The 25,662-nt window shown below is 35.7% G+C and overlaps 2 protein-coding genes and 1 pseudogene across 5 annotated transcripts in view; 1 reads left to right on the forward strand and 2 right to left on the reverse strand.

The window, feature by feature from the left end:
* The window catches only part of TYR (tyrosinase), a 117,508-nt gene extending 93,711 nt beyond the window's left edge, over positions 1-23,797 (forward strand). The window contains 5 exon segments of the mRNA XM_001136041.3: positions 12,709-12,890; positions 23,343-23,528; positions 23,531-23,593; positions 23,596-23,633; positions 23,635-23,797. Coding sequence (XP_001136041.2) covers positions 12,709-12,890; positions 23,343-23,528; positions 23,531-23,593; positions 23,596-23,633; positions 23,635-23,691 — 526 coding nt within the window. The 3' untranslated portion in view covers positions 23,692-23,797.
* The window catches only part of GRM5 (glutamate metabotropic receptor 5), an 810,828-nt gene that overhangs the window by 761,863 nt on the left and 23,303 nt on the right, over positions 1-25,662 (reverse strand). For 3 of the 4 annotated variants that reach the window (XM_054662591.2, XM_063784377.1, XM_016921754.4), the window contains exons 2-3: positions 13,970-14,110; positions 4,642-4,749 (exon numbers count right to left, since the gene is read on the reverse strand). The gene's annotated coding sequence lies outside the window, so the exon portion shown is untranslated. The remainder of the gene's footprint in view (positions 1-4,641; positions 4,750-13,969; positions 14,111-25,662) is intronic. The other variant, XM_054662592.2, reaches the window with a different exon arrangement.
* Positions 21,543-22,465, reverse strand: LOC134807313 (chromobox protein homolog 3-like; annotated as a pseudogene).

Here is a 25,662-nt window from a genome sequence, read left to right on the forward strand (position 1 = left end):
ATTCAACTTCTTCCACACTCTATGAATGTTGATATTTTGGCCACCTCCCATGAAAATTAATGTTCTTAATTGTATCTAAATAGTTAATCCCTTCCAAAAGTTTTTCTATTCATTTTGCTCAAATTCATCAGAGGAATCACTGTATGTCGGCTATACCCTTATGGCATGTATTTCTTAAAAAATAACAATTGAAAGTCAAAATTACTCCTTAATCCATGGGCTGCTGAATGGATGTTGTGTAGGCAGTAATGAAAGCAATATTCATCTCCTTGTGTATCTCCATCAGAGCTCTTGGGTGACCTTGTCAATGTGCAGTAATATTTTGAATGAAATCTTTTTTTTTTTTGAAGGAGTGGGTCTCAACAGTGGACTTGAAATATTCAGTAAATCATGGTATAAACAGATGTGCTGTCATCTAAACATTGTTCTATTTACAGAGCACAGGCAGGGTAGATTTAGTGTTTTTGATGGCCTTTGGACTTTTGGAATGGCTTCAACTAAATAAGCACTGGCTTCAACTTAAACTCACCAGCTGCATTAGCTCCTAACAAGAGAGTTAGCCCATCCTTTGAAGCTTTAAAACCAGGCATTGAGTTCTTTCTAGCTAAGAAAGTCCTAGATGGCATCTTCCAATAGAAGGCAATTTGTCTACCTTGAAAATTGTTTGTTTAGTGTAATGACTTTCATCTCTTATCTTAGGAAGATCTTCTGGTTAATTTTCTGCAGCTTTTCCATCAGAACTTATTGCTTCACCTGGCACTTTTATTTTATGAAGATGGGCTCTTTTCTTAAAACTCTTGAACAACTGCCAGATTCAAACTTTTCTTCTTCAACTTCCTCACTGCTCTCAGGACTCATAAAATTGAAGAGAGCTGGGGCCTTGCTCTGGATTAGGCTTTAGCTTAAGGGAAGTTTGTAGCTGGTTTGATCTTCTATCCAAACCACTAAAACTTTCTCCATATCGGCAATAAGGCTGTTTCACTTTCTTATCATTTATGTGTTCACTGGACTAGCACTTTTAATTTCCTTCAAGAATTTTTCTTTTGCATTTACAGCTTGACTGTATTTCACATAAAAGGCCTAGCTATGTTGGCTTTGGACATGCTTTCCTCATTATTATTCTTACCTCTAATATTTATCTAATATTATTCCTACCTGTAGGTAATTATTCCTACCTCTTGATTTAAAGTGACTCTTCCTTTCAATTGAACATTTATAGGCCACTGTAGGGTTATTAATTGACCTAATTTCAATATTGCTATGTGTCAGAGAATAGGGAGGCCCGAAGAGAGGGAGGAGGACTGTTGGTGATGGGGGCGTGAGGGAAGGAGGATGGCTGGCAGGTGGAGCAGTCAGAACATACACAAAACTTCACCATCTTATATGGATGTGGTTTGTGGCACCCCAAAACAATTACAAGAGTGACATCAAAAATCACTGATCACAGATCATAATAAGAGATTTAGTAATATTGAAAAAGTTTGAAATATTATGAGAATTACCAAACTGTGAGAGAGACATGACACGAACACATGCTGTTGGAAAAATGTCACTGAGAGACTTCTGCAATGTGGGGCTGCCACAAACCTTCAATTCGTAAACAATGTAATATCCGCATAAAGCAATAAATTGAATTGCAATAAAATGTGGTATACCTGTTCCACAGACTGGGTAGCTTAAACAACATAATTTTTTTTTCTCACAATTCTGGAAAATTAAAGTCTGAGATCAAAGTGTCACCAGGGTTGGTTTCTTTTAAGGCTTCTTCCCTTGACTTGTAAATGGCCATCTTTTTCCTGTGTCTTCACATAGTCTCCTCTCTGTCCCTGCCCATGCTCAAATTTCCTCTTCTTCTAAGAACTTCATTCATATTGGATTCTGGCCTACTAACGTCTTCATTTCAACTTAATTATCTCTTTAAAGATCTTATCTCCAAATAAAGTAACATTCTGAGGTATTAGGAGTTAGGACATAAACATTTGAATTTTACAGAGACACAGTTTAGCTCATAATATGTTATAATCCCCACTTCACTGAAAAGAAGAGTGGAGCACATGAGGTTAAGTAGCTTGCCCCAGTTTGCAGAATTAGTAAGTATCACAATCATCTAGCTCCAGAATCTGTGAGGCTAACCTTTAGATTGTATGATTCTCTTTTTATATTTTAAAATAAGAAATAAAATTAATAGACTTATTGAATTAATTTTTAGGACAACTCTTTTATTTGTGGTACACCATAATTCACAAATAGCAAAAATTTGCCTATGTCTATACCATAGGCGTACCAATTTCTTGAAAGCAAAGCAGGGTCTAGTCTGGTTAGTACTTGGATGACAGACCAAATAGCAAATATTTAAAATGTCTTTTCTAAGGAAATTAAATTGGCTCCTGTATTAAGCTGTAGAACTAATGGTTTCTGCTCTGTGCAAGTATAATGGCCACAACTAACCTCACTGCATGTTAAGCACTGTCCTTAGTGTACCTGATCTCATTTATGTCTTACAGCTCTTTGAAGTTTGTTATTATCCACATTTTACAGATGAATAAACTGAGACTTCCAGAGATTATCTTCTCTCTCCTCACAAAAATCAATAACAGGAATTTGAAACAAGTTTTCTTATGAGGAGGTTTTGTATTTCTGACTTCTCTTCTTGCTCTCACATCCCAAGGCCAAAGTTAGGATGCCTTGTATAAGCCTTTGTGCTTGTGGAAATTGGACTTTCCCCTCTTGTGTGTTCATCTGGCAGGTTCTTCCTATGTTCATAACAAGATATGTTGTACTGCTTTCCCCAATTCCCCTCACTTTCACTGCCTGTTGTCAATGTGAGCTGTTTAGGTCCCTTTCAGCACTCTTAAAGTCACCTCCCAAGTACTCTGTGGCCCTCATCAGGAGGGTATTCTAAGTTAGTCATCATAGATACATCTAGGCCCAGATCCAGAACCTCATGTTCATGGCATCCTCTTTGACCTACTTATCTGTTGCCACCTCATACCCTACTAAGCCAGTGATGGTCTTCGGCTCCTCATAGCCTGTGAATAAAAAAGGGTTTCAATTCTACAAGGATAAATCATATGTCTTTAGACTACTGCTATTAGTGTTTCACAACTGTGCCATCACCCTTTCTTACATACTCTGAGAGATTTTGTAATCAAATTCTGTCACGTAAGGTGAAATCAGAAGATGCCTAGTTCTCACTTCTGTGTATAGCTTTGAAAGGCCTGCTAATGCTTGGAACAAAACATGAAAGCCTTGTCCACCTTTCTGTTTTAATTCCTAATTACTAATTTCTTGCATGTTAGTGGAAAAGCATTAAACTTGGAACAGAGCACCTTGATTCTGGTCCTAGCTCTGCCAGCTGGGTGTTATGATAAAAGTCACAGGAATCTAAAATGGAACCCCAGATCTTCTACTGCTTTCTAGTTGAGTTACTATTGGCAAATTCTTAAATTCTTTGACTCAATTTTTTCTTCTGTAAAATGGAATCAATAAAATATTAAGCAAGATATTGTTCAAAGGAAAACTTTAGCCAAATTAAATTTAAAAGAGTTTAATTGAGCAAAGAACAATTTATGAACCAGGTAGCTTCCTGAGCTAGAGTAGGCTCAGATTCTCTAGCACAGCCACATGGTGGAAGAAGATTAATGTACAGAAAAAGAAAAATAACGTTAAAAAAATGGAAGTGAGGTACAGAAACAGTCAGATTGGTTATAGCTTGGTGTTTGACTTATTTGAACATGGTTTGAACAGCTGGCCACCTTTGATTAGACAAAACTCGGTGATTGGCACAAGAATAGACTATAGTCTGTTTACAACTCCATTTAGGTTATAGTTCACAATGTACAGAGAAACCTTTAGGCTGAACTTAAAATATGTAGGAGACAACTTTCAGCTAAACTTGATTTAACAATATATTAAGAGTTTATTTTATAGACATTGCTTTATTGCTAACTTTGTCATCTGGGTTAGATTATAAACTCAAGATTATTGGGTAGATAGTTGGCACCTAATCTGTGTGCAAGGCACTGAGAAACAAAAGATTAAAAGCTGTTGTTCTTCAGCTGGTTGGCAGCATTGATATTCCTCCAATGTACTTGTGCCTGCTTTGAAAACAACAATGCCTCTGCCTCTATTTGGATTTGTTCCCTCACAGTGAAAGAAAAAAGAGTGATTGTGATCCTGAATTTCTGAAATAAGGAGCATGTTTAACTGACAATCTAGCATCTGTTTTCTGTACCTTTCCCACCCTGTTGACAAATTCTCCTCCATCTGCATCGCTTAAAGCTTAGTCAGAAAGTAACAGAAACCTCCTCATGGAGAGAAAGGAAGGAAAGAACAGAAACCTAGATAGGGAACACTAAAGTGTCAGAGAAAGAAGCAGAAGAACTGGGTTCTCATCTTAACTCAGTCCCTTACCAACTTTGTTCACTACTTTCTCTCTCTCTGCCTTTTTTTTAAAGTATGATTTCACATTATCTCCTTCGTTGTATTTCTTATGCTAATACATATCCTTTCCTGATCTTGTAATGTATTCATTGCTGCTTCTTGAGTATAAAGTGTGTGAGTCCTGAGTCCTCTGAGAAAAGGAACACTTAAGGTGTTTAATGCTAATTAATGCAGGTGTCTGTTGGATAAACAGCTTACATTTCAAGACGAAGGTCAAGCAGAGCGTCTTCCAAGAGAGAAAATCTACGCATCAGACTTTGGTAGAAGCATATGCATACTTGCAACTGCAGAAACACCCCTGTCATCCTGTGTAAACACACAGAGAACAGGGTATTTACTATTATTAGTAACAGAGTGGTAGCCAAGACCCCTTGATTCCAATATTGGTTGTACCGTTAACTGTGACCTTTGGATTCAAATTTTATTTTGCCTCTGTAAAATGAGGGGTTTGGAAGGGAAGAAAACAAATTACTGCTTTTTCAGAACTAAGCCAATCATTTATATTGTCTCATTTTATCCTTAACTATTGTTACTTGACATTTCACTTCCTTATTTTATTTTTGTTCTCATAAATACATTAAAATAGATAGTACCATCCCTTTTCTATAAATGAGCACACTGAGGCTTAGAGAGTTTTATTGGATTAAGTTTAAATGGAAATGTTTATTATCATTTAAAAACTACAAGTTTGTTTTAACAAGTAACTGCTTCAAAACAAGTACTACATGAAGAAATAAATAATAATAAAAGAATAAAAAATATAGGAATGCACTGGCCTGCTATTATACAACTGCAATTCGATAAATTTTGAGTGACTAGAAATTCAAGTGGCTGGAGGCATCTCAAGCTGCAGTTCTCAAAGAGAGTGTGATTGTCATGTCATCTGTCCTGGCCTTTCAGAAAGATGATATCCAAGAAAAATAACTTCAGATTCTCTCGTATTTTCATTACCTCATTATTCCCATGGCTTCAGTTATTAGCTAGAGGTGGGTGACTTCTCAATTTGTGTTTCCAAAGTTAATCTTACTCTGAAATCCAGACCCAGATATCTAGCGAATGACCTGACACCCCCACTGAAATGTCTCAAAAACATCTTACAGCACATCTCATCTAGAATCATGACATCAACATCCTCCCCTAATATTCCACTTCTTCAGGGGTTTCTGTATCTGGTAATACAAACACTTTGCTCAGTAGCATAAGCCAGAAAACTAGGCATTTTCTGTGGTACCTGGCTCCTCAATTGTACTGCTTGGATTTCCGGACATCATCTTTTTTCCTGGACATAATTTTCTCACTGATTTCTTTATCCCCCTTGATGCCTGCATATCCACCAACTCCTACTCTTCCTCAGTCCCTTCTCTGCAATGAAATCTGTGTGGTCTTTTACAAATGATAATCTGTTCATGTTATCATTCACCTTCCCAGATACAAACAGTGACTTTCTGTTAGGAAAAAAACACAAATCTCCCTAACATGGCCTCTGCTACCCTTCATGATTTGGCCTCAGTTCACCTTCCCAGCCTCATCTGGAGCTATTTGCTCCTTGATCCCTATAGACATATTGGTCAATTTTTAGTTCCTGGAATTTGTCGCATACTTCCAATCAAAGATTCTTTCCAAATTCCATTCTGTCCTTCAGAAATATTCTTCTACCATTTCTCTAAACAGTCATTCTTCAACTCTTGAAGAATGCACCATCAAAGACTTTTCCTCAGGCCACAGTCAAGATGAGGCTTCCCCATTAAATCCTGTTACCATGTTACATTCTTCCATATTTGCCAGTTCATAACTATAGGTTGATTTCTGAAATTGCTAGTTACTATCTCCATCACTAGACTCCAAATACTATAGGGCAGAAAACTTCACCAATGCTGGGCCCAGAGCCAGTTTATTATAGATATTTAGAATATATTCATTCATTTTTGAAATATATGAATGAATAAATAAAAAGGTCTTCTATTACATATGTGTATGTAACTTTTTTGTGTGTGTAGTCATGGTGGTGGTAGATGTGTTACAACGAATCAGTTCCCAAATATCCAACTATCTTAAGCCTTCCTTGTTTGTTCTTTTTTTAAATAAATATTTTATAATTATTTTATTTGTAAAAATGTTGTGAAGATAGAATGGAGAGTTCCTACATTTTCCATACCCAATTCCCCTATTATTAACATCTTCCCTTGGTATGGGACATTAGTGGACATTAATGAACCATGTTGATATAATTATTATCAACCACAGTCAATACTTTAGATTACTTAGTAGTTATCTAATATCTTCTTCTGCTCCAGGATCCCACCCAGGATACTATATTACATTTAATCATCCTGTCTCCTTAGGTTCCTCTTGCCTGTGATAGTTTTTCAGACTTTCTTTGTTTTTTGATGACCTTCACAACTTTGAGGAGTACTGCTCAGGTATTTTGTAAAATGTCCCACAGTTGATATTTGTCTGATTTTTTTCTCATGATTAAACTGGGATATGTGTTTTGGGATGGACAACCCTAGAGGTAAAGCACCATTCTCTTCACATCATATCAAAGGTGTATAGGGACTCAAAAATGTACCCCAAAGTATGGTGCCTTGGGATGCTGAGTATTTTGAAGTAAAGGAGATTGGAAGGCCTCAGAAGCAAAGTCTCTGGCCCCTATTTCGCCTGTGAAATAAACCACAGAAACTAGACTCCCTCTTCCCCAAGATCATAAAAACTAGAACCTTTCTTTTCCAAAACAAGCCATAAACCCTAAAAATATTACTATCATCTTCTCCCACCTTTCTTTGTAGCAGCTGGCCATAAAAAAAATACTCTGACCTACATTATTTGATAGTAGGTCATAAAACCTTCATTGCTAAGGCCCTGCCCTATACGTAGGAGGAGGGACTGCTGCACAGAGAGGTCAAGAAGAATACAAACAGACAGGGCTTACTGGGTTGTTTCTGTCAGTCTATTACATTAGATCATACTCTTTTGTCCAAATTTCTGCAACACTGGCCATAAGCATAAAATCTAAGCATAAAATTAGACAATTTTCCCTGGGTCTTTGGCTCTTCTTTTCTGGTCTCCCATGTCATATAAAACTTTGATTAAATTATTATGCTTTTCTTTGTTAATCTGTCTTTTGTTATAGGAGTGTTGGCCATGACCCTTATGATGGGTAGAGAGCAATTATCACACCTCTATCACCCAAAAAGGGCCATGCTATTAACATAACTTACCATTGTGAATGTTAACCTTGATCACCTGGCGGAGGTAGTGTTGGTCAAGTTTCTCAAACTGTTCAATGATTTCACCAGGTTTTTATACTGCACTCTTTGAAAAGAAGTCACTGTGTGCATCCCATACTTAGTGAGTGGGGAGTTATATATAGTACCTTCAAGACAGAGTATCTACATAATTATTTGAATTCTTTTACATGACAGATTTATATATTTCTCTCCATTTATTAATTTGTATATTTATAGATTATATCTGTACAGACTCCTCTATATTTATTTTATACGACTTTATTTTGTGGCTCAAACTCTTCCAGCTTTAGCCTTCAGGAGTGATTTCAGTTGACTACTCTGTCCCTTTGAAATATCTCTAACATTGTGGGTGGTTGTCGTTTCTTTGAACATATCCTTACTTTATGGCACTAAAAGATGCTCGACATTCATCTTGTATATTTCTTACCCCAGCCCTAGAGCCTGCCGTTTCTTCGAGGAACCCCAGTTCCCTTTACTGGAGAATATTTCTTCTGTTCTGCCTACTTTTTCTTCTTCTGGCATTCCAATTATGCATATGTTACATTTTTTGGAAATTATCCCATAATTCTTAATTATTTTTTATTCTTTCTCTTTACATTTCAGTTTGGGAAGTTTCTCCTAACCTAGCCTCAAGCTCACTGATTCTTTTCTTGGCCGTATCAATGTTAGTGATATATACAACACTGTTGGAATGTTTTTGATTTCTAGGCTTTCTTTCAATTTTTTCTTAGGGTTTCCATCTTTCTGCTTACATTATTCATGATTTTTTGCGTATTATTTACTTTTTCTATTAGAAATGTTATTCTAATATATTAATTTTATATTATGTAGAGTTTTTTTAAATTGATATTTTCACAATTATTTCAGATTCCATGTCTCATAGTTCCAAAATTTATATCATATCTAATATGATATAAATGATTCTAATGATTGCTTTATCTCTTCAGATTTTTTTTCTTCTCTGTTGCCATGCCTTGTAATTTTTTATTAAAAGCCATATGTTTTATTAGGTAAGATAAACTGAGGTAAATGGGCTTTTAGTGTACAAATTTATGTTACTCTGGCAAGGAGTTGCACAATGTTTAAATGTTTGTCCTAGTTGTTACAGTTTTGAGATGAGAGGCCTCAAGTTTCTGTAGTGTATTTGTTTTTGTCTCTATTCTTGGTTTTGGGTTTCCCTACATACTCTTCCTCAGAGATAGTTCATGTATTTCAGCTCTTTTAGCTGTAATCCACTGTTGTTATACTGGAGATTTGTTGGATGCTGGTAAAGTATGAGAGAGGGGAGTGTTCAAAATATTCTAATTAAATCTCAGTCCTTTAGTAGGCCAGTGCATTGGGGCTTCACAATACAGCTTTTTCTTCTTTTGCCTCTGCCCCTCTATTTGCTTCCCTGGTTGCAGTATTTCTATTTATGTCCTTGAAACTCTGACACCTGTGGCTTATATTTACTTCCCCTTAGGTGAGACAGGAAGACTGAAAGAGGCTGGACTGAAAGGAATTCTCTTCCTGAAACTGGGATAAGGTTCTAACAATTTCCCCTGGATCATAGGGCTTTGATATGGAGAATGTCCTGGGCATATTTCACAATGGTCACTCTCCTCCTCCCTGTAACAGAGTAAGGAGAGTATCTTTCTGAGGTCTTCACCATAAAAACCTGGTGGAGTTCCTGGAGGTAAAGCCCCAAACATGTGGAAGTTCCCCTAAGACAGCAGCACCCAGGAATTTCCCACTATCATCACTAGTCTAGACTCAGTCTCCAGCCATTCATCGAAGTGTTTCAGTGTTCCTACCACTTTAGGAATCCAGCTGCTCCTGCCCCTGGTAAGCAGATCTCAGCTATGTGCCTCTGGATGAACCCATCTCTCCACTTTTGAGGATGGCAGTTTGCCCCGCAACTTCAATTCTCTCATGGGTCCAAGAAAATTTGTTGATTATTAATTTGTCTATTTTTTTCTTATTTTAAGGATAAGGGTGACCAGAGTCTTTACATGTCTGACCTGAAATCAGAGGTCCCATGCCAGCTTTTATTTATAAAACACATCTTTCCATATTTCCATCTGTGGTCATCTTTACATTTTTCTAATTTTTCTGTTGTGAATTTCACTGTCACTCAGATTTTCAGAAAAACTATCTAGATTCAGTTCAAATTAAGTTTTGCTAAAAAGATGACTACCCCCTCCTCCCCAAATGTCAATGTAATTATCTGAGTTAAACATTAATATTCCCATGTGAGCTATTCTAGTCATGGTTTGGTGAAATTAACTGAAGTTGAGAATCACTGGTGAAGAACTTAATCAAGATTAATACCTTCATTTGAAAAGGTTGATGAGGTGGGTGAGCACATTAATGGTTTCATCCATTAAATCTTTTGGTGCTGAGAATTGATGTCCTTGTCCTACTTAGGTAAAGAATTTTTATTTCATGGCAGAAACAAGATTATTTATAAATTGAACTGTAGAAGTAATTTTTCTCAATTGACAAAAGGTACAATTTTTGCCTCAAGCCCTTATTTAGTGGCTCATTGTATATCAGGCTCTTCCAAAATCAGTCAAAATTTGACAGGGGTGGTGGAGGGATTATCAGACAGCCTCCTTCTCATTTTAAAAAATTAATTTACCAATTGAAAACATATGGTTAGTATGAATAAAATGTCTACTAAAAATTATCTATAATGTGATTTCCTTTTTTGGTAAAATACAGGTAGAGTGTTGTGGATGCATATTTTAAAAACTAGATATAACAAAAGCATAGAGCAATTACATGTGATTTTTTCTTTTCTCCTTTTTGTTTGTATTTTCTCTATTTTACATAACAAACAAGTACTGCTTTTGTAAAGAGAAGAAAACCATAAAAGTTAAAACAACAGGACTAGTTTATAAAATCATAGGACTTTAATAAAATTTCGGGTTTATTGTCAAGCCAGTTTCTAATTTCTTCTGTTGAGGAAACTGAAGCACAGAAAAACTAATCTTCTTAAATCTTCTAATTTCTCATTTTTGCCTATCAGAATAATAACCATCACTAAAGGCACTGCTCACATATGCAAGGCTTTGGCATTTCTAAAACAGCATATGTTATGTCTCATCAATTTTAAAGTTTTTCCAGTATAGTCATAATACTTAGGAGGGGGAAGAAGAGAAGAGAGGAGCTGTGAGAAAGATAATAGCTTTTATGTACCACTTAACTGTGTATTTTGTGTTATTTTAATTAATCCTTACATTACCTTCATGACATAAATATAATTCCCATTTTGTAGAATAAAGAAGATCAAACAGATACAATTTTACAAATCTTCCCTGTCGCAAACTATAGAACTCAGATTTTTACACAGTTCTTTGTGTAACTTGACCTACAGTAGATACTCAGTAAATGTTCGTTTAATAATTCAACTAATTTAGAAAGCATTTGGTATGCATGGACCAGATTTTTAGTGTTTATCAGTGGACTGCCAATTCCTCACTAAATTCACAACTGAAAACCAACTTTGACCACAAGTAGTGTGTTCAAGTTCAGATCCTCTAATAAACAGAATTGTTTTCTGTCATGGAAAAAATGATCATCATTTCTTCCATTTGGCTTCCTTGTTCTCTTCGTTATTGTGCTTCAAAATGTTGAAAATGGTTTTCTAAAATTGTATTCATTTTGTTTGAAGCATTATCACTTCTTTTTCAATACCACCTTTTCTACCCTGTACCAACCTTTGACCTGCTAGCTTAAAATGTACAGCTAAGTAACGATAGCTTATTATTTAGTACTTTCACAAAAACTATCATATTGGAAACAGGTAGGACAGATATTATTACTCTTATTTAAGGATGAGGAGGCTAATTCTCCAAGTTCAGTGATTTTCTTAGAGTTATACAGCCAGATGAAAACACAGAGCTAGGCCTCAAGAAGAGTTCCCCAACTCCAGCTCTTGTGTTCTTTCTTCTATGTCATATGACTCGATAATACAAAGCCATTCTCTTTGTCATATTGTTAATGGCTCTCTATAAATTACTCTACAACTTGAGTTTCTACCCCATTCTTACTGGACTTTTTTCAATCCTTTAATTTTTTAGTTTTTTTCCAGTCAAAGTTTTTAGTTGCATGAAATAGAAACTAACTCTGCCTGATTTAAGTAGGAAAAGAATTTGCTGAGAGGCTACTGAGTAGCTCACAAAATCATGGAGCAGCAGGTTCAGAAATAGGTGAGAATAAGCAAGAAGGGCATCAGCTAAGACGGCTGCCAAAACCATGCTATAGAACACAGGGCACTTGCTGGGCAATGGATTCCTTTGCTGGTACGTCTGGCTTTGCTGCCCCTGAAAACTAAATATTGTTATATCAACTGCCACTGCCCATTTCTAGGATGGTTTCTGATTGTCCCTGCTTATTTGTGTCACTACCTCCTGTTTCGAAGTCATGAATGAGTATGTCAGATTGGCAGAATATTTATCATATGGTCATACTCTAACTTTAGAAAAAGCCGAGAAACAAAGTTTAGGTATCTAAACCATTGTCATTGGAGGTAAGCTCTGTCTCCCATCAAGACTCATTAAGCCCACACTTCACCTATCACAACATGAATGTTTAAATCATTGAAAGCCTCCCACCAGAACCAAAAAAATGACCAAATTCTAGCACTGTTTCCAATTTAGTTTTATACGTTCTTTCTCTGGTCTTTCTTTGGGAATATATTTAATTTACAACTATGACTCAATTGTCACTCAACCAATAGTTACCTTTATTTTGCAGCATTCTGGAGGTTCAAAACTCAATGTGTAAGTTTTATTCACCTGCTAAGAAATTATTTTTTCAAAGCTAGCCTCACTATTTATTTTAAATGAGTGAACTTCAAGGTCTTAAAGAATAAACTGATACTTTACGAAATATTTTTGAAGTATAAAGAATATATTCAACATCTTTCCATGTCTCCAGATTTTAATATATGCCTTATTTTACTTTAAAAATTTTCAAATGTTTCTTTTATACACAATATGTTTCTTAGTCTGAATAACCTTTTCCCCTGCAGTATTTTTGAGCAGTGGCTCCGAAGGCACCGTCCTCTTCAAGAAGTTTATCCAGAAGCCAATGCACCCATTGGACATAACCGGGAATCCTACATGGTTCCTTTTATACCACTGTACAGAAATGGTGATTTCTTTATTTCATCCAAAGATCTGGGCTATGACTATAGCTATCTACAAGATTCAGGTAAAGTTTACTTTCTTTCAGAGGAATTGCTGAATCTAGTGTTACCAATTTATTTTGAGATAACACAAAACTTTATGCTTCGACAATGTTATTCCTGAACACTTTAAATCCTGAAAGTGCATTACAATCCTTAATTTATTACCAGTTTATTATCACAGGAATCAAATTCTGAGGATCCTTAAAGTCATAGTCACTTTGCTTAACATAGGCCATTTTGTACATGGCAACCATGTGAAGAGCAGTAGAATCAGAAGAAGAAGAAAAAAAAAGGTTTTGAGACATGACTCTATCGACTGACTGTAACGTGACCTGGGAAATTTGCTGTGCATCCCTGAATCTCAGTTTATTCACCTGAAATACTGGGACCAGAACACATTAAAGAATTATTTAGAATGATACATTAATGAACCTAGTACAGTGTAACACAGGGTAAACATCCAGCAGTTTTGGAATCATTTTTGGAAGTTTCTTGCTAGGGTTACCAAGAAAATTTGTAGAAATCTTGAACTTAAGTGTAGTTAATAATAATAGCTATCATAATGTTTATTGCTCTATGATGAAGATAGTAATATAAAACCCCAGGATTAGAATTAGATTTGAGCTCTAAATAATCTTCCTGCATAGAACCATGTCAGTATCTTCTTGACAAAATGAGGAACAGATAGTAGTGTTTCCTTCTACCTGAAAGTCCACTACATGCATATTCTTTACATGTATTATTAATAAACCATATAGGAGGTAAGTTTTATTCTTCCAAGATAAAGGTGAGGACACTGATACCCAGAGAATTTAAGTGACTTTCTCAAAATCAAACACCAATAATGTGGAGAAGCAAGATTTCAATTCCAGGAGGTCCTCCTCATCTCACCACACTGTAATTCACCTAACGCATGAGGGTTAATTATCAAAAACAGTGTGGCTTATGGGTAGGAGGTATTTAACAAGCATTGATGTTTCATTGCATTCATTGATAATGCATAAATACATAAATAAATAAATATATAAAATAAACGAATGAAACTCAACCCTCTCACTCTTGTGCTCAAATCCAGTGATACATGACTGGCATAGTTTCATACCTGAAGAAGCTCCAGTGTGGAAGTAAGACAATTGTGCAAGGAAGTAAAAAACATCAGGCTGTGTTATGTGCAGTAAAAGAGTCATAAAGAAAATCCCACAGCAGTGCTGAAGAGAAAGCCATGACTTTTGAAGGGTTCAACCTAAAAAGAGAAAACAAGGCCTTGAGAATGAGTAAGCAGGTGGCAGATAGAAAAGGGCAGGGGATATGCTAGGCAAAGAGAATAGCAAGAACAGTAGGGGTGGAAAATGTACAGCATATTTATGAAATGCTGAATTATTCTATTTGAGTAGTATGAACAGTGGAAAAGGACATGAAGAAAATAAGTTGACCCAGTTTATAATAGTTAACACATACTAAGTATTTTTTATTAGCCAGGAACTCTTCTCAATGTGCCCTATGCATTACTTCCTTAAATCTTCATAATTACTCTATGAAGTAGGTATCATTATTTCTTTTGCTTTTTCATAGATGAGGAAACAGAGTCATAAAGAGTATAAATTGATTTTCCCAGGCCACTTACCTAGTATATTGTATAGTACATACACAATTTGGGGCTAACAGGAGAGGCTATAGGTCATCAACCTTGTTCTGCCCTTTGAGGGATGATTAATTGAAAAGATATGGGTTTAATTGAACTTTTCTGCTTTATCTGAAGACTGTAGCCAATGCACAAAATGCTAACACAGCTGACAAAGGAGATCAGTTTCTGGAAAATCTTAAGATCACTAAGAACAGAAATTTGCAAAGGTTGGAGGTGTGGTAAGAGGAGGGGCTTCCTGTAAGTCTCAAGTGACATGTCTTCTCTTTCTTCTATGAAAACCACAGTACATAAAAAAGGGAGCTTATTGGTAACTATTTTTCAAAGATTTTCCATTTAGGATTTTATGATTTAGTCTCTGTTTCCATTTCCAAAACACGCTAGACTTTCATGGGTTCATGCTTTTAAATATGCTATTGTTTCTGCCTGAATTCTGACTCTATTTCTCCATTTGTCAAACTCTCAGATATAAAAATCATTTTATACTTATAGTGATGTTTACTCACGCCTTTCTCATAGTTACATAGCATTTCTTTCTATGTATGGATCTGTCCTAGGTTTTATTCTTCCCCAAACCCCCAAGATCAGAATTTATCTTGCAAGCTTCTCCATTCTAAGCATCACATTGTATCTGGTATGGACTGAAATCAATAAATCAATTTGAGTACAAGTGATATTTATCATGAAGTGTCATTTCTCTTAACTAATATAAGTGAAGTTTTCTAGAAAAATGCCACACCTCTTAATACTCAGGTCACTTTTGGATATATATTTTAAAACACTATAAGTATTCTATCACGCCAGGTTTTTTTTATGTGTCTGTACTGAGTTGTTTATTCTTTACACACACATTTATTGAATAAGTACTTTGAATAAGGCATTGCCTTAGATACTATGGATACGATGGTAAACAACATAGTCTCTGTCTTCACAAAGTTTACAATGGAAGAGAAAGATCTTAACTGCTTGCTGAAAAACTCATTTATGTAGAGATATGTCTAACTCCAGGGGTCAATGAAGTGATATTTCAGATGACATCAATATGACAGGTAGAATTAACTAGTTGAAAAGGAGGACATGGTTATGAATTTGGGCCATGTTGTTAGAATAATGCAAGCCACTGATAAATTTTAAGCAGGTTATAATCAAATTTGAATTTTCAAAAGATTATTGCAGCTTCAGTATGCAGAAAAATTTTAGTAGTTGGAAAGCACATGCAGAAAGGCAGTGAAAATGCTATTATAAGAGTCTGAGGAAGAGGTAAAGGTAGTTTAAGTTGCAGTGGTGGTGGCAGGAAGGGAGACAGAAAGCATGATTAATTTGATATTATTTTGAAGGCAAAATTTACAGAACTTGGAAAATTATTTATATACCAGATGAAGGAGATTAGGAATGGCTTTACGCTTTCTGGCCTGTGAAACTGATGAATGGTAGTATAATTCACTCATATAATAACAAGAGGAGCAAAGAAAGACATGGAGGAAAGCTTATGGTTTTGTTATACAGTGAAATGAAGTTATATGGGACGGCAAGGTGAATGTCTCTTGAGAAGTTGGATACACAGCCTGAAACTCAAAAGTGGTGTCTGGCCCTCAGATCCTAATGCGAGAGACATCAGCATATAAATTATTGACTCGGCTAATTTTTAAAACCCCATGGAAGGGTGATTTTTATTGTTTTACAGGTAAATAGAGACTCAGAAAGATAAAGTGATTAATTTTAAACTACAAAGCTAGTAAGTGTCAAATACTGAATCCAAAACTTCATCACTCCATCACTGCACAGAGAAGAGGGTTCCCTTTAAGCCCTACATTGTCTTCTACACATATGCTCCACCTCTTTGTTCCTTCCCTAATGTCCAAATGGATACTTTTTACTACAAAGGCAACAAAATTTCCTGGATGAGCCAGGGGAGAAGAGGCTCAATGAGTCATATTAGAGGCTTGAAGGTATTTATTTCCAATTAAATTTAAAGAAACAATTTATTTGAAATGCTTTAGAGTAATTTTCCCACAGCTTTGAATTTACAAAGTTAATTTTAGAGAAGTTTGACTTTAAAATAAGCAACAGCAGATACTTGGGAGGCTGAGGCAGGAGGTTCTCTTAAGCCCAGGAGTGTGAGGCCAGTTTGGGCAACACAGCAAGACTCATCTTTAAAAACAAAGCAAAACAAAACAGCTAAACTAAGTAACACCAATTGCCTATTTTCTATTTTATGAATTTTTCCATATTGTTGCCTCTGTTGTACTTTCAAGGAGTTTAAAATTTATCTCTATTCATAGCTAAATTTTAAGCTTACTAAAAAATTATTTAAGATTTCTTGATATAATTTTGTTCAAGGGGATTATTATTCATCAACCAGGTACACTCATGTTTATAATTACTTAAGTGGTTTCTGTAAAAAGGCAGCTGATGTCTGCCATTTATCAAACTTTTTCTCTTATAATTGAATTTAGTGATTCTTTAGAAAATTGAGTAGCAGGTGATTTTCTCATATGTATAACTAATTTACAAGGGGATGCCAAAAATCTTTGGGTTATGTCTTCAATGTTGTTGATAAATGTAATCTTACTTTCTACGTAGCAGAAAAACTCTGTTGAGAGCTTCCTTCTCCCCATACATTACAAAAGACCTGGAAATTTGGTTTCAAAAATGAGAAGGGGAAACACTGTTCACAGTAACTGCAGTGCCCCATTCTGCCAATGGAATTTGATGACACTTCTATCATTCATGAATTTGTTCAATAGCTCTGTTTGGCTGTGTATACCTGTATGCATGCTGTTCCTTTCTGCCTAGAATGGATTGCCATCAACATTATATGCTCAGAGTCTAATTCATTCTTTTACTCAGTGGGACAGTCTTCTGGGGTGCCTTCCCTGAATTCACAGAGATGTAGGAAGTCTTTTCTCCATGATCCCTTTGTATCTTCATCAGAACAACATTACTCTCGAAATGATTTGTTTACCTGCCAGGTGCTGAGGGTGAAAAGGTAAATGAAAGAGAGTGCCCCCCAACTCCCCGCCGACAGGTAGTGTATCTCAATGAATAAGTGATATTTTAATAAATGAATTGAAGAAAGATAAAACAAGTAAGACATAATACTTGCTCTTGAGAGTTTGTGACAAGCTTGAAAAATAAGACATATATAAATAGATATAATTATAATAAATGGACATTTGTGCCAAATGTCACAAGGCAGCAAAGAAACTAGTTTGAGAATCCAGAAGAGAATGGAGCTGAGTCAGCAGCTGAAGCAAGTTTGGAAAGAAAAACTCATATTGTAAGCTGATTTAGTTGAAATATTGATGAAATTATCATTCTATCATGATAAGAATCAACAGCAGTTGTAAATTGTTTTCTATATGGTAGACATTGTACCAAGGGCTATACATACATTGTCTAGTTTAATCGCTCCAGGCAGACTCCTAATTCATTTGAGTAATGGCCCCTAACTACTTCATGTGTTTGTTTTGTGAATAAATGGGCATGTTAATGCACTTTGGAAATGATAGAGCATAAAACAAAAATCTACATAATTATTCTGAAAAGAATGGATGACAAGAAAAATAGGACTTCACAGAGGGAAAGATGATCAAAAAATTACGATATTGGGACAGAACAAAAAGGTGCACTATTGGGGCTCAAATGCAGATGGCTTAGAAAAAAAGTCTGAATTTTAAGGATGTTGAGAAATAAAAGTATCTCAAAGACAGTCCCTTGGTGACAGTAAAAATTGAGACCACTTGGAATGAATTGAAGTGGAGCAATAGTAAGAGAAGCTGGAGAACAGGACTGACATAGAAATAGTATTTAAAAGCTGTGAAAGCACTTCAGCCGAGCCTTTAACAAAAAAGAAAATATTTATTATGTAGCCTCTATGTATCCTGCCTTTTTTTGGATATTTTAAATGTACTATGTATTGAAGCCACTAACAGCAATTTAAGCTAAGTATTGTAGTCCCATTTTCAAAATAATTTTAATATATATTAAAAACAGTAAATTTCAAGGTCTAGGGTTTACCCTGGATTATATAGTCCATGATGGCTCACCAACAACCTGTCTGTATTCTAGCTAGTCAGAAAGGAAAAGGTAAATGGTCAAAGATATATTGTTTTCTTTTTAAGGGAACTTCCCCCAAAGTTATACATATATTTTTGCTCTAGACTTGAGTCACATAGCCATGACTTGCTGCAAGGTAAGCCCAGGATGCACTCTCTTCTTTCTGCTATGTCAAAAAGTAAATTTATAGTATCTTCTGTGTATGTTCTACATACATATCTTCTATATGCATTATAGAGAGCATCTTCTATAAAGGAATTGTTTTGTTAGAAAGAATCCATTTGCTCTTACTGAACAGATATTCAGTACGGACTTCCTCATTTACTCAAATCTTATAGTCTCCTAAATAGATTCTATAGTTATATTTACATAAAATTTAAACATCTCTCCTTAACTGCTACGTGCCTTAAAAATGTAGTTGATTGTGAGAATGAGATTTGTTTTTCATTAAAACAAATCTTTCCTTCCCATTTCCACAGCTGCCATTCAGGGACATTCCTTCAACATATCTTCTGGGTCCAATAACACATTCAGTCATTCAGTAAACATGTTCATTCTCTCATATGTGTTTCAGACACTGTACCAGATTCTAGAATTATATCAATGATGAAAGCATACTATTGGCCTTCAAGGAGCCATTTTAATAGAAACAATAGGTTAATTGTTGATGTATAGGGAAGTTTAATTTATGTAATACTTATCTAGCAGTATTTTATATTTTTACTATGCATTATCTGATTATGGATTTCCTAAATATATAGTTATATCATCTATTAATTGCATCAGGTACTTTTAGTAGCATGCTTTCTAATTGTATCAGTAAAAAGACTTTTTTTTTATTTTGGAAAATTAATAAACCAAAAATAAAAATCAACTGTAATCTTATTGTTAGATTGATCACTTGTGCTGTTTTAGTCTCCATTGTACTTTTTCTTATACTTTTTTCCACATACACATAAGTTGTTAAGCATATCTTTTAATTAATTTTGTTTTATCAAATATTATAAGCATGTTATTTTACAAGCCAAAGAGTGCTGCAAGTCTTATAACAAAAGGTTTGTGCCCCTATATCAGCTACTGTAACCCTTTTACCTATTTATTCTGCTATATTGCCCTGTATTTCTAAATAATAGGGAAATATTGCTATCTGTTAATTCATCAAGTTTATCTTTGGAGTTCCTCATATGTAAATAATGATTTTAACTCTCTTACAGCTTCCCTGTTCTTTCATTCATCTTCTCAGTATAGTATTATCATGTTTGGGGGCAAATCCACATCTAGGAATTTTATTGTTTTTACTACTACAATATTATTTACAGTTCAACCAAATAGTATGCTATGATTACGTTTGTTTTCCTGCATTACTTTTCTATTGGAATTAAGACTCTTTTTTTTTCATTTTAAAGCACCCATCACTGTTTATACCAAATTATAAAAGGAACTGTAAATACTACCTCATAACATAGTGAAATATGAGTAATTTATAAATTTTTTCCCTGGGTGACATCCTTTTGTATGTCTCCCCTTCTCATTCCACAGCTGCCATTCAGGGACATTCCTTCACCGTATCTTCTGGGTCCAATAACACATTCAGTCATTCAGTAAACATGTTCATTCTCTCATATGTGTTTCAGACACTATACCAGATTCTAGAATTATATCAATGATGACAATATACTATTGGCCTTCAATGAGCCATTTTAACAGAAAAAAAAATTCATGTAATAGATAACTGGAATATAATGTGACGGGTATGATAATAGAGGAAATGCTAAGCCAGTAACATATTGGATGCTGTCTCTCCCCAGTGCCATGTTCTTATGTGGTTTGAAGGAATATAAATAATCAGGAGGCTAAAGACTTTTCCTTGTTCAGAATTATTGTTTAAATATATGTGGTCAAAATCTGTTGTTGCTTTTTAAAGTAATGTAAAACGATTGACCACTATTCACCTTTACAATAAAGGAATCAATATAAAATTGGATAACATTCTGATTACTACCAAGTTATTGTTTTCCCTGGTTTCTGCTGAACCAGCAAATCGAATATTGAAAAGACTGAGTCTACCTGTAAGGAATGAGTTAAAGAAAAAATATGCAAGTCAATACATTACAAAAGTTGTTCATCCATTTATGGCAGCAGATTCTAAACTGCCAAATCTCCAACCATCTGACTGGGTTCCTAAAGCCTAGTCTTAGACATCCCATGAACATTACCTTTTAGTCAGTATAGCACAGGGATTTCAACTTTTTGTAAAGGAATGGCCTGCTAGAGGAATCTTTAAATGTCCATTAAATTAAGTCTTGTTTAGATAATTAAAACACAGCAGGCCGAGGCGGGCGGATCACGAGGTCAGGAGATCGAGACCATCCTGGCTAACACGGTGAAACCCCGTCTCTACTAAAAATACAAAAAATTAGCCGGGCGTGGTAGCGGGCGCCTGTAGTCCCAGCTACTCGGGAGGCTGAGGCAGGAGAATGGCGTGAACCCGGGAGGCGGAACTTGCAGTGAGCCGAGATCGCGCCACTGCACTCCAGCCTGGGCGACAGAGCGAGACTCCGTCTCAAAAACAAACAAACAAACAAACAAACAAACAAACAAAAAAAACAGCAGGATCTGTCTAGTTCCCTCATCTGGTTGGGGAGGTTGTTGGTAGTAATAAAATTATTCCTTTGAGGAATTTTGCAAACAAACTGTTCATTTATATGACTAAAGGTGTAGATAGGGATTCTTATATGGCTACTATTAAATGATTCATTTAAATTGTCCAACTAATTATAGAATCATCTGTTTTATTTGAAATGTATGGCTTCAGGAAAATTTTGAATTTAATTTGATGTGATTTATTTCTTAGGTTACTCAGAATGATGGCATCTCAAAAACATGGGCTTACCCATGATTTGTGTTTGGTGAACGTTTAAAAACAACACAAAAAGCCATTTATGTACACATTTTATGCATACACACACACACACACACACACACACACACACAAAACCCAGAATGGTCCTTAGGCTAAACGCAAGTTCTGTTTGAGTAATGACTATAGAAATTTTCCCCGACATTTAGAAATGCTGTTCTCTAATGCAGAGGAAATAATACATCATTTTATGAGTACATTCATAAAATAACAAGATATCAAATGTTCTTTTATGATAAAGGAAGCAATTACAGAAAGCTTTTATTTGTTCAAAGTAACCAGTGGTATTGATGAAAAAAAACCACACACACCAAAAAAAAAAAACAACTCTCCCAATACTACTTTTAAAATGAACATATCAAAACTGATTTTCATTAGAATGTAGTTATTTTTCCACACTAGTTAATTAAAAGCCAAGACCCAGATATATATATCACAATGCAAGCAATTAAGCTTCATCATCTGGACAAGAATGCCAACTTAGTCTCTCTTTGTAAAAAACAATTACAATTTCAAGACATTTCATATTTGCCGCTTTTGCCAGCACCAAGTCGGCCTGATGTGAATATTCCCATTTCAGGAGAAACATCCATTCTCCACTGCGGCCTGTGGCACCAATTATTCTTTCAGGATCAAGATCTCTGGTGAAGCCTCTTGGTTTGTCGGCAGCATCTCTTTTCTTCTTTGATTTGCTGTCATTAGATTCATTGTCAGATAAAGACTTTCTTTCTTTTGTAATTTTTTTTTTTTACCAGGTTTTTGAGAATTAAGGAATGTTTCAATTAACTCTGGACAATCTAAATTTTCTGCGGGTTCCCAAGTACTGTCAACATCTGACGTCCCTTAAACTTCAGGAAATGCTCCACCTTCCCTTTTGCTGTAATTCGATCCAGTAGTTTTTCCACAAATTCTTCAGGCTCTGCCTCTTCGACTTTTTTACCCTTTTCATTCTGTTTTCTTTTTTCCTCCCTTTTTAAAATTATTTATTTTTATTTTTTGCACTGTAGTTTCATTTCAGGCTTTTGGGGTTTTTTTGTTTCTTTTGGTTGTTGTTGTTTGATTTTGGCAGACCTGAAGGGCTATTACTCTTACATATATCGGCTCCCCTAAGCCCCGCCCCTCCAGGCTTTACTTTCAGAGTCCTGAGGCCTATAAAGGCCAGGCCCCTGCCCTCCAGCAGGGAGTGCCTCTCCGAGGAGAAACAAAGGCCCAGAGTGCGGGCGCTCCAGGGTACCGCGGCACAGGGCCCACTCCTATGCCACTGTGGCCCGGTAACCAAGAGCGCCCCCAACATCCGAAGCCTTAGGACAGAGGGATGGTGCCCATGCGCCAAAATCTGTTTCAAGATTTAAGACTGTGACCTCTGTGAATACAGAGATTGTTCAAATGCCCTGGGGTTCTTGGGAGGCTTCTAAGATTGCTGAGCATTTGCCAACATTACTATTAATGTTTGTCAAATAATTAAAAGACTGGATTAGTGAATGGTTAATGATATAACAGTGTTCTATTGATAATCGGAATAGTTACAACATCCTTTTACAGAAAAAGATGGAAAAATCACAGCTAACATTTAATTGAGCACGCACTATATACCAGGCTCTGAATCACTTACGGATGGTATCTATAAAATTCAAACGTTCCAACAAGGGGGGTATTATTTTCCCATTTTTCTGATGAAGAAACTGAGGCTTTGGAGTATTAGGTATAACTTTCCCAAGCTCTTACAGCTAATAAGTAGTAGAGCTGGCCTTCAAACCCAGGTGTCTACTCCAAAGGACTGTGAAAGGATGAAGATGATGGTGATCCTAACAATGGTGGTAACAATAAAAACAATGGGATGTCTTTTTATTTCAGACCCAGACTCTTTTCAAGACTACATTAAGTCCTATTTGGAACAAGCAAGTCGGATCTGGTCATGGCTCCTTGGGGCGGCGATGGTAGGGGCCGTCCTCACTGCCCTGCTGGCAGGGCTTGTGAGCTTGCTGTGTCGTCACAAGAGAAAGCAGCTTCCTGAAGAAAAGCAGCCACTCCTCATGGAGAAAGAGGATTACCACAGCTTGTATCAGAGCCATTTATAAAAGGCTTAGGCAATAGAGTAGGGCCAAAAAGCCTGACCTCACTCTAACTCAAAGTAATGTCCAGGTTCCCAGAGAATATCTGCTGGTATTTTTCTGTAAAGACCATTTGCAAAATTGTAACCTAATACAAAGTGTAGCCTTCTTCCAACTCAGGTAGAACACACCTGTCTTTGTCTTGCTGTTTTCACTCAGCCCTTTTAACATTTTCCCCTAAGCCCATATGTCTAAGGAAAGGACGCTATTTGGTAATGAGGAACTGTTATTTGTATGTGAATTAAAGTGCTCTTATTTTAAAAAATTGAAATAATTTTGATTTTTGCCTTCTGATTATTTAAAGATATATATATGTTTTATTGGCCCCTTCTTTATTTTAATAAAACAGTGAGAAATCTACATTAACTGACTCCTTTAGGCTTCAGAAACACATTTTTATTTTCTTCAGAAAGGATGATATTCCCCTATATTTTACATTTCTGCTCCAAAATACATTATGAACTTCAAATAGAAAACAACCTTTAGCTCTTTCCTGTCATAGCTCTGACGATATTTTTTAAGGTCACTGAGAACAAGGGCCCAGCGTCTATAACACATCCAGCTAAGTGCCTGTCTCAAGATGTGTCCATTAAATATTTTAATGATGATAACTATATTAACATCTTTTCACCTTCTAAAAAGTATCTTATTAGAGAAAGTTTAAAATGCAATCAAACATTTGAAGTTTGAACAATTATCTGAATATTAGCCTTTTTGTTGTTCTAGTAAAATAACTCATTTCCATTTTCCTCGCCTATTAAGATTTCAAATTAGAATGTTCAGATAATCCTACTACTTAAATTTTGGGGCCCTATTGATTTCCAAAAAAAGTACAATTGATATTGCATTTGTATTATGGCTATGCATAGCATAAAAGACTAGGATCAGTGGGAAGAAGTTATAGTGGGCCCATTTTAGTTCAATAAGGGGAAACATTTTTCAATACTCAGAGTTACAAAATCAAAATGGACACCTTTGGACAATAATAAGTGGTTACCACTGGAAGTCTTCACATACTGGATTGGGTGGCTAATTTGATTTGGAATCTATAGAGAAAATTTAAGCAGTGAGTCTATATTATCTTCATTTAAATTGACTCAGGGTTCTTACCAACTCTCCCCACTGTAAAGCAAAGTTAACCATGCTCTATAAAAAGTCCCTATTACTCTTCCACATTATTTTAGGGGTTTTCACCATTCTTTCTTCCAGCCTCCAACCAAATTAATTTACTTTGTCCAGGTGTTCCCAGTCTCTTCAGTTTCCTTATACCTAGTTGTGCTTGTCTGCTTAGGATTTTCAAATAGTATCTCAGTTTGACTACTTCTGTTTCCAGTGTCATCTTTGAATACCATACTTTCTCTGTCCCTTGGTGGTATATTAAAGGCAGACCTACTCAATCCAGGCTCCTAGAAATCTCTCTGGGTCTGGCATCTGAGCCCTACATCTCTGGGAAGGTAGTTAAGACGAGACACACAGGTTTTTCTGAGGTACCTTTCAGTCACAAGATTCTATAACTACTAAAAGGTCTGCAGCATAGCATTCTGATAGTTTATAAATGCATTTAAAAATAAATTGGCTGAAAAATTTGAGCTCTTGGAAACACCTTTTTCTGTATAAGACTGACCTAAAAATCAAGACCACATAATTTTCAAATGATTACTTTTTATTTAGTCCCATTTTAGATTTCAAAGAGAGGCAAATATCATCCTACTTTACGCATGTCCTAACCACACACATGTCCTAACCACACATTTTGGTTAATTTTAAAATCTACAATAAGTAAAAATTTACAATTATTTCTGAAGTTATCTTATTAATTATCAGAAATTCCTAACAGTTACTAAACTTGGTAATAGAGCAGCAGTCATCTTCTGACTCTCATTAGTTGTCAGACTTAAGCTAGCATGTCTAATTTCTGATACTGACTGCAGGAAAATCTGGCAAGAAGTGGGGAGTAGCACACATGGACACAGTGGAAGTCTGTGGGAGGAAACGATAAATACCAGGGAGTATATCCTCAACTTAGTACATAACCAGCAAAAAAGATTTCAAGCAGATCATTA

The sequence above is a fragment of the Pan troglodytes genome, chromosome 9, assembly GCF_028858775.2.
Source record: "Pan troglodytes isolate AG18354 chromosome 9, NHGRI_mPanTro3-v2.0_pri, whole genome shotgun sequence".
In the NCBI taxonomy this organism is placed as follows: Eukaryota; Metazoa; Chordata; class Mammalia; order Primates; family Hominidae; genus Pan; species Pan troglodytes.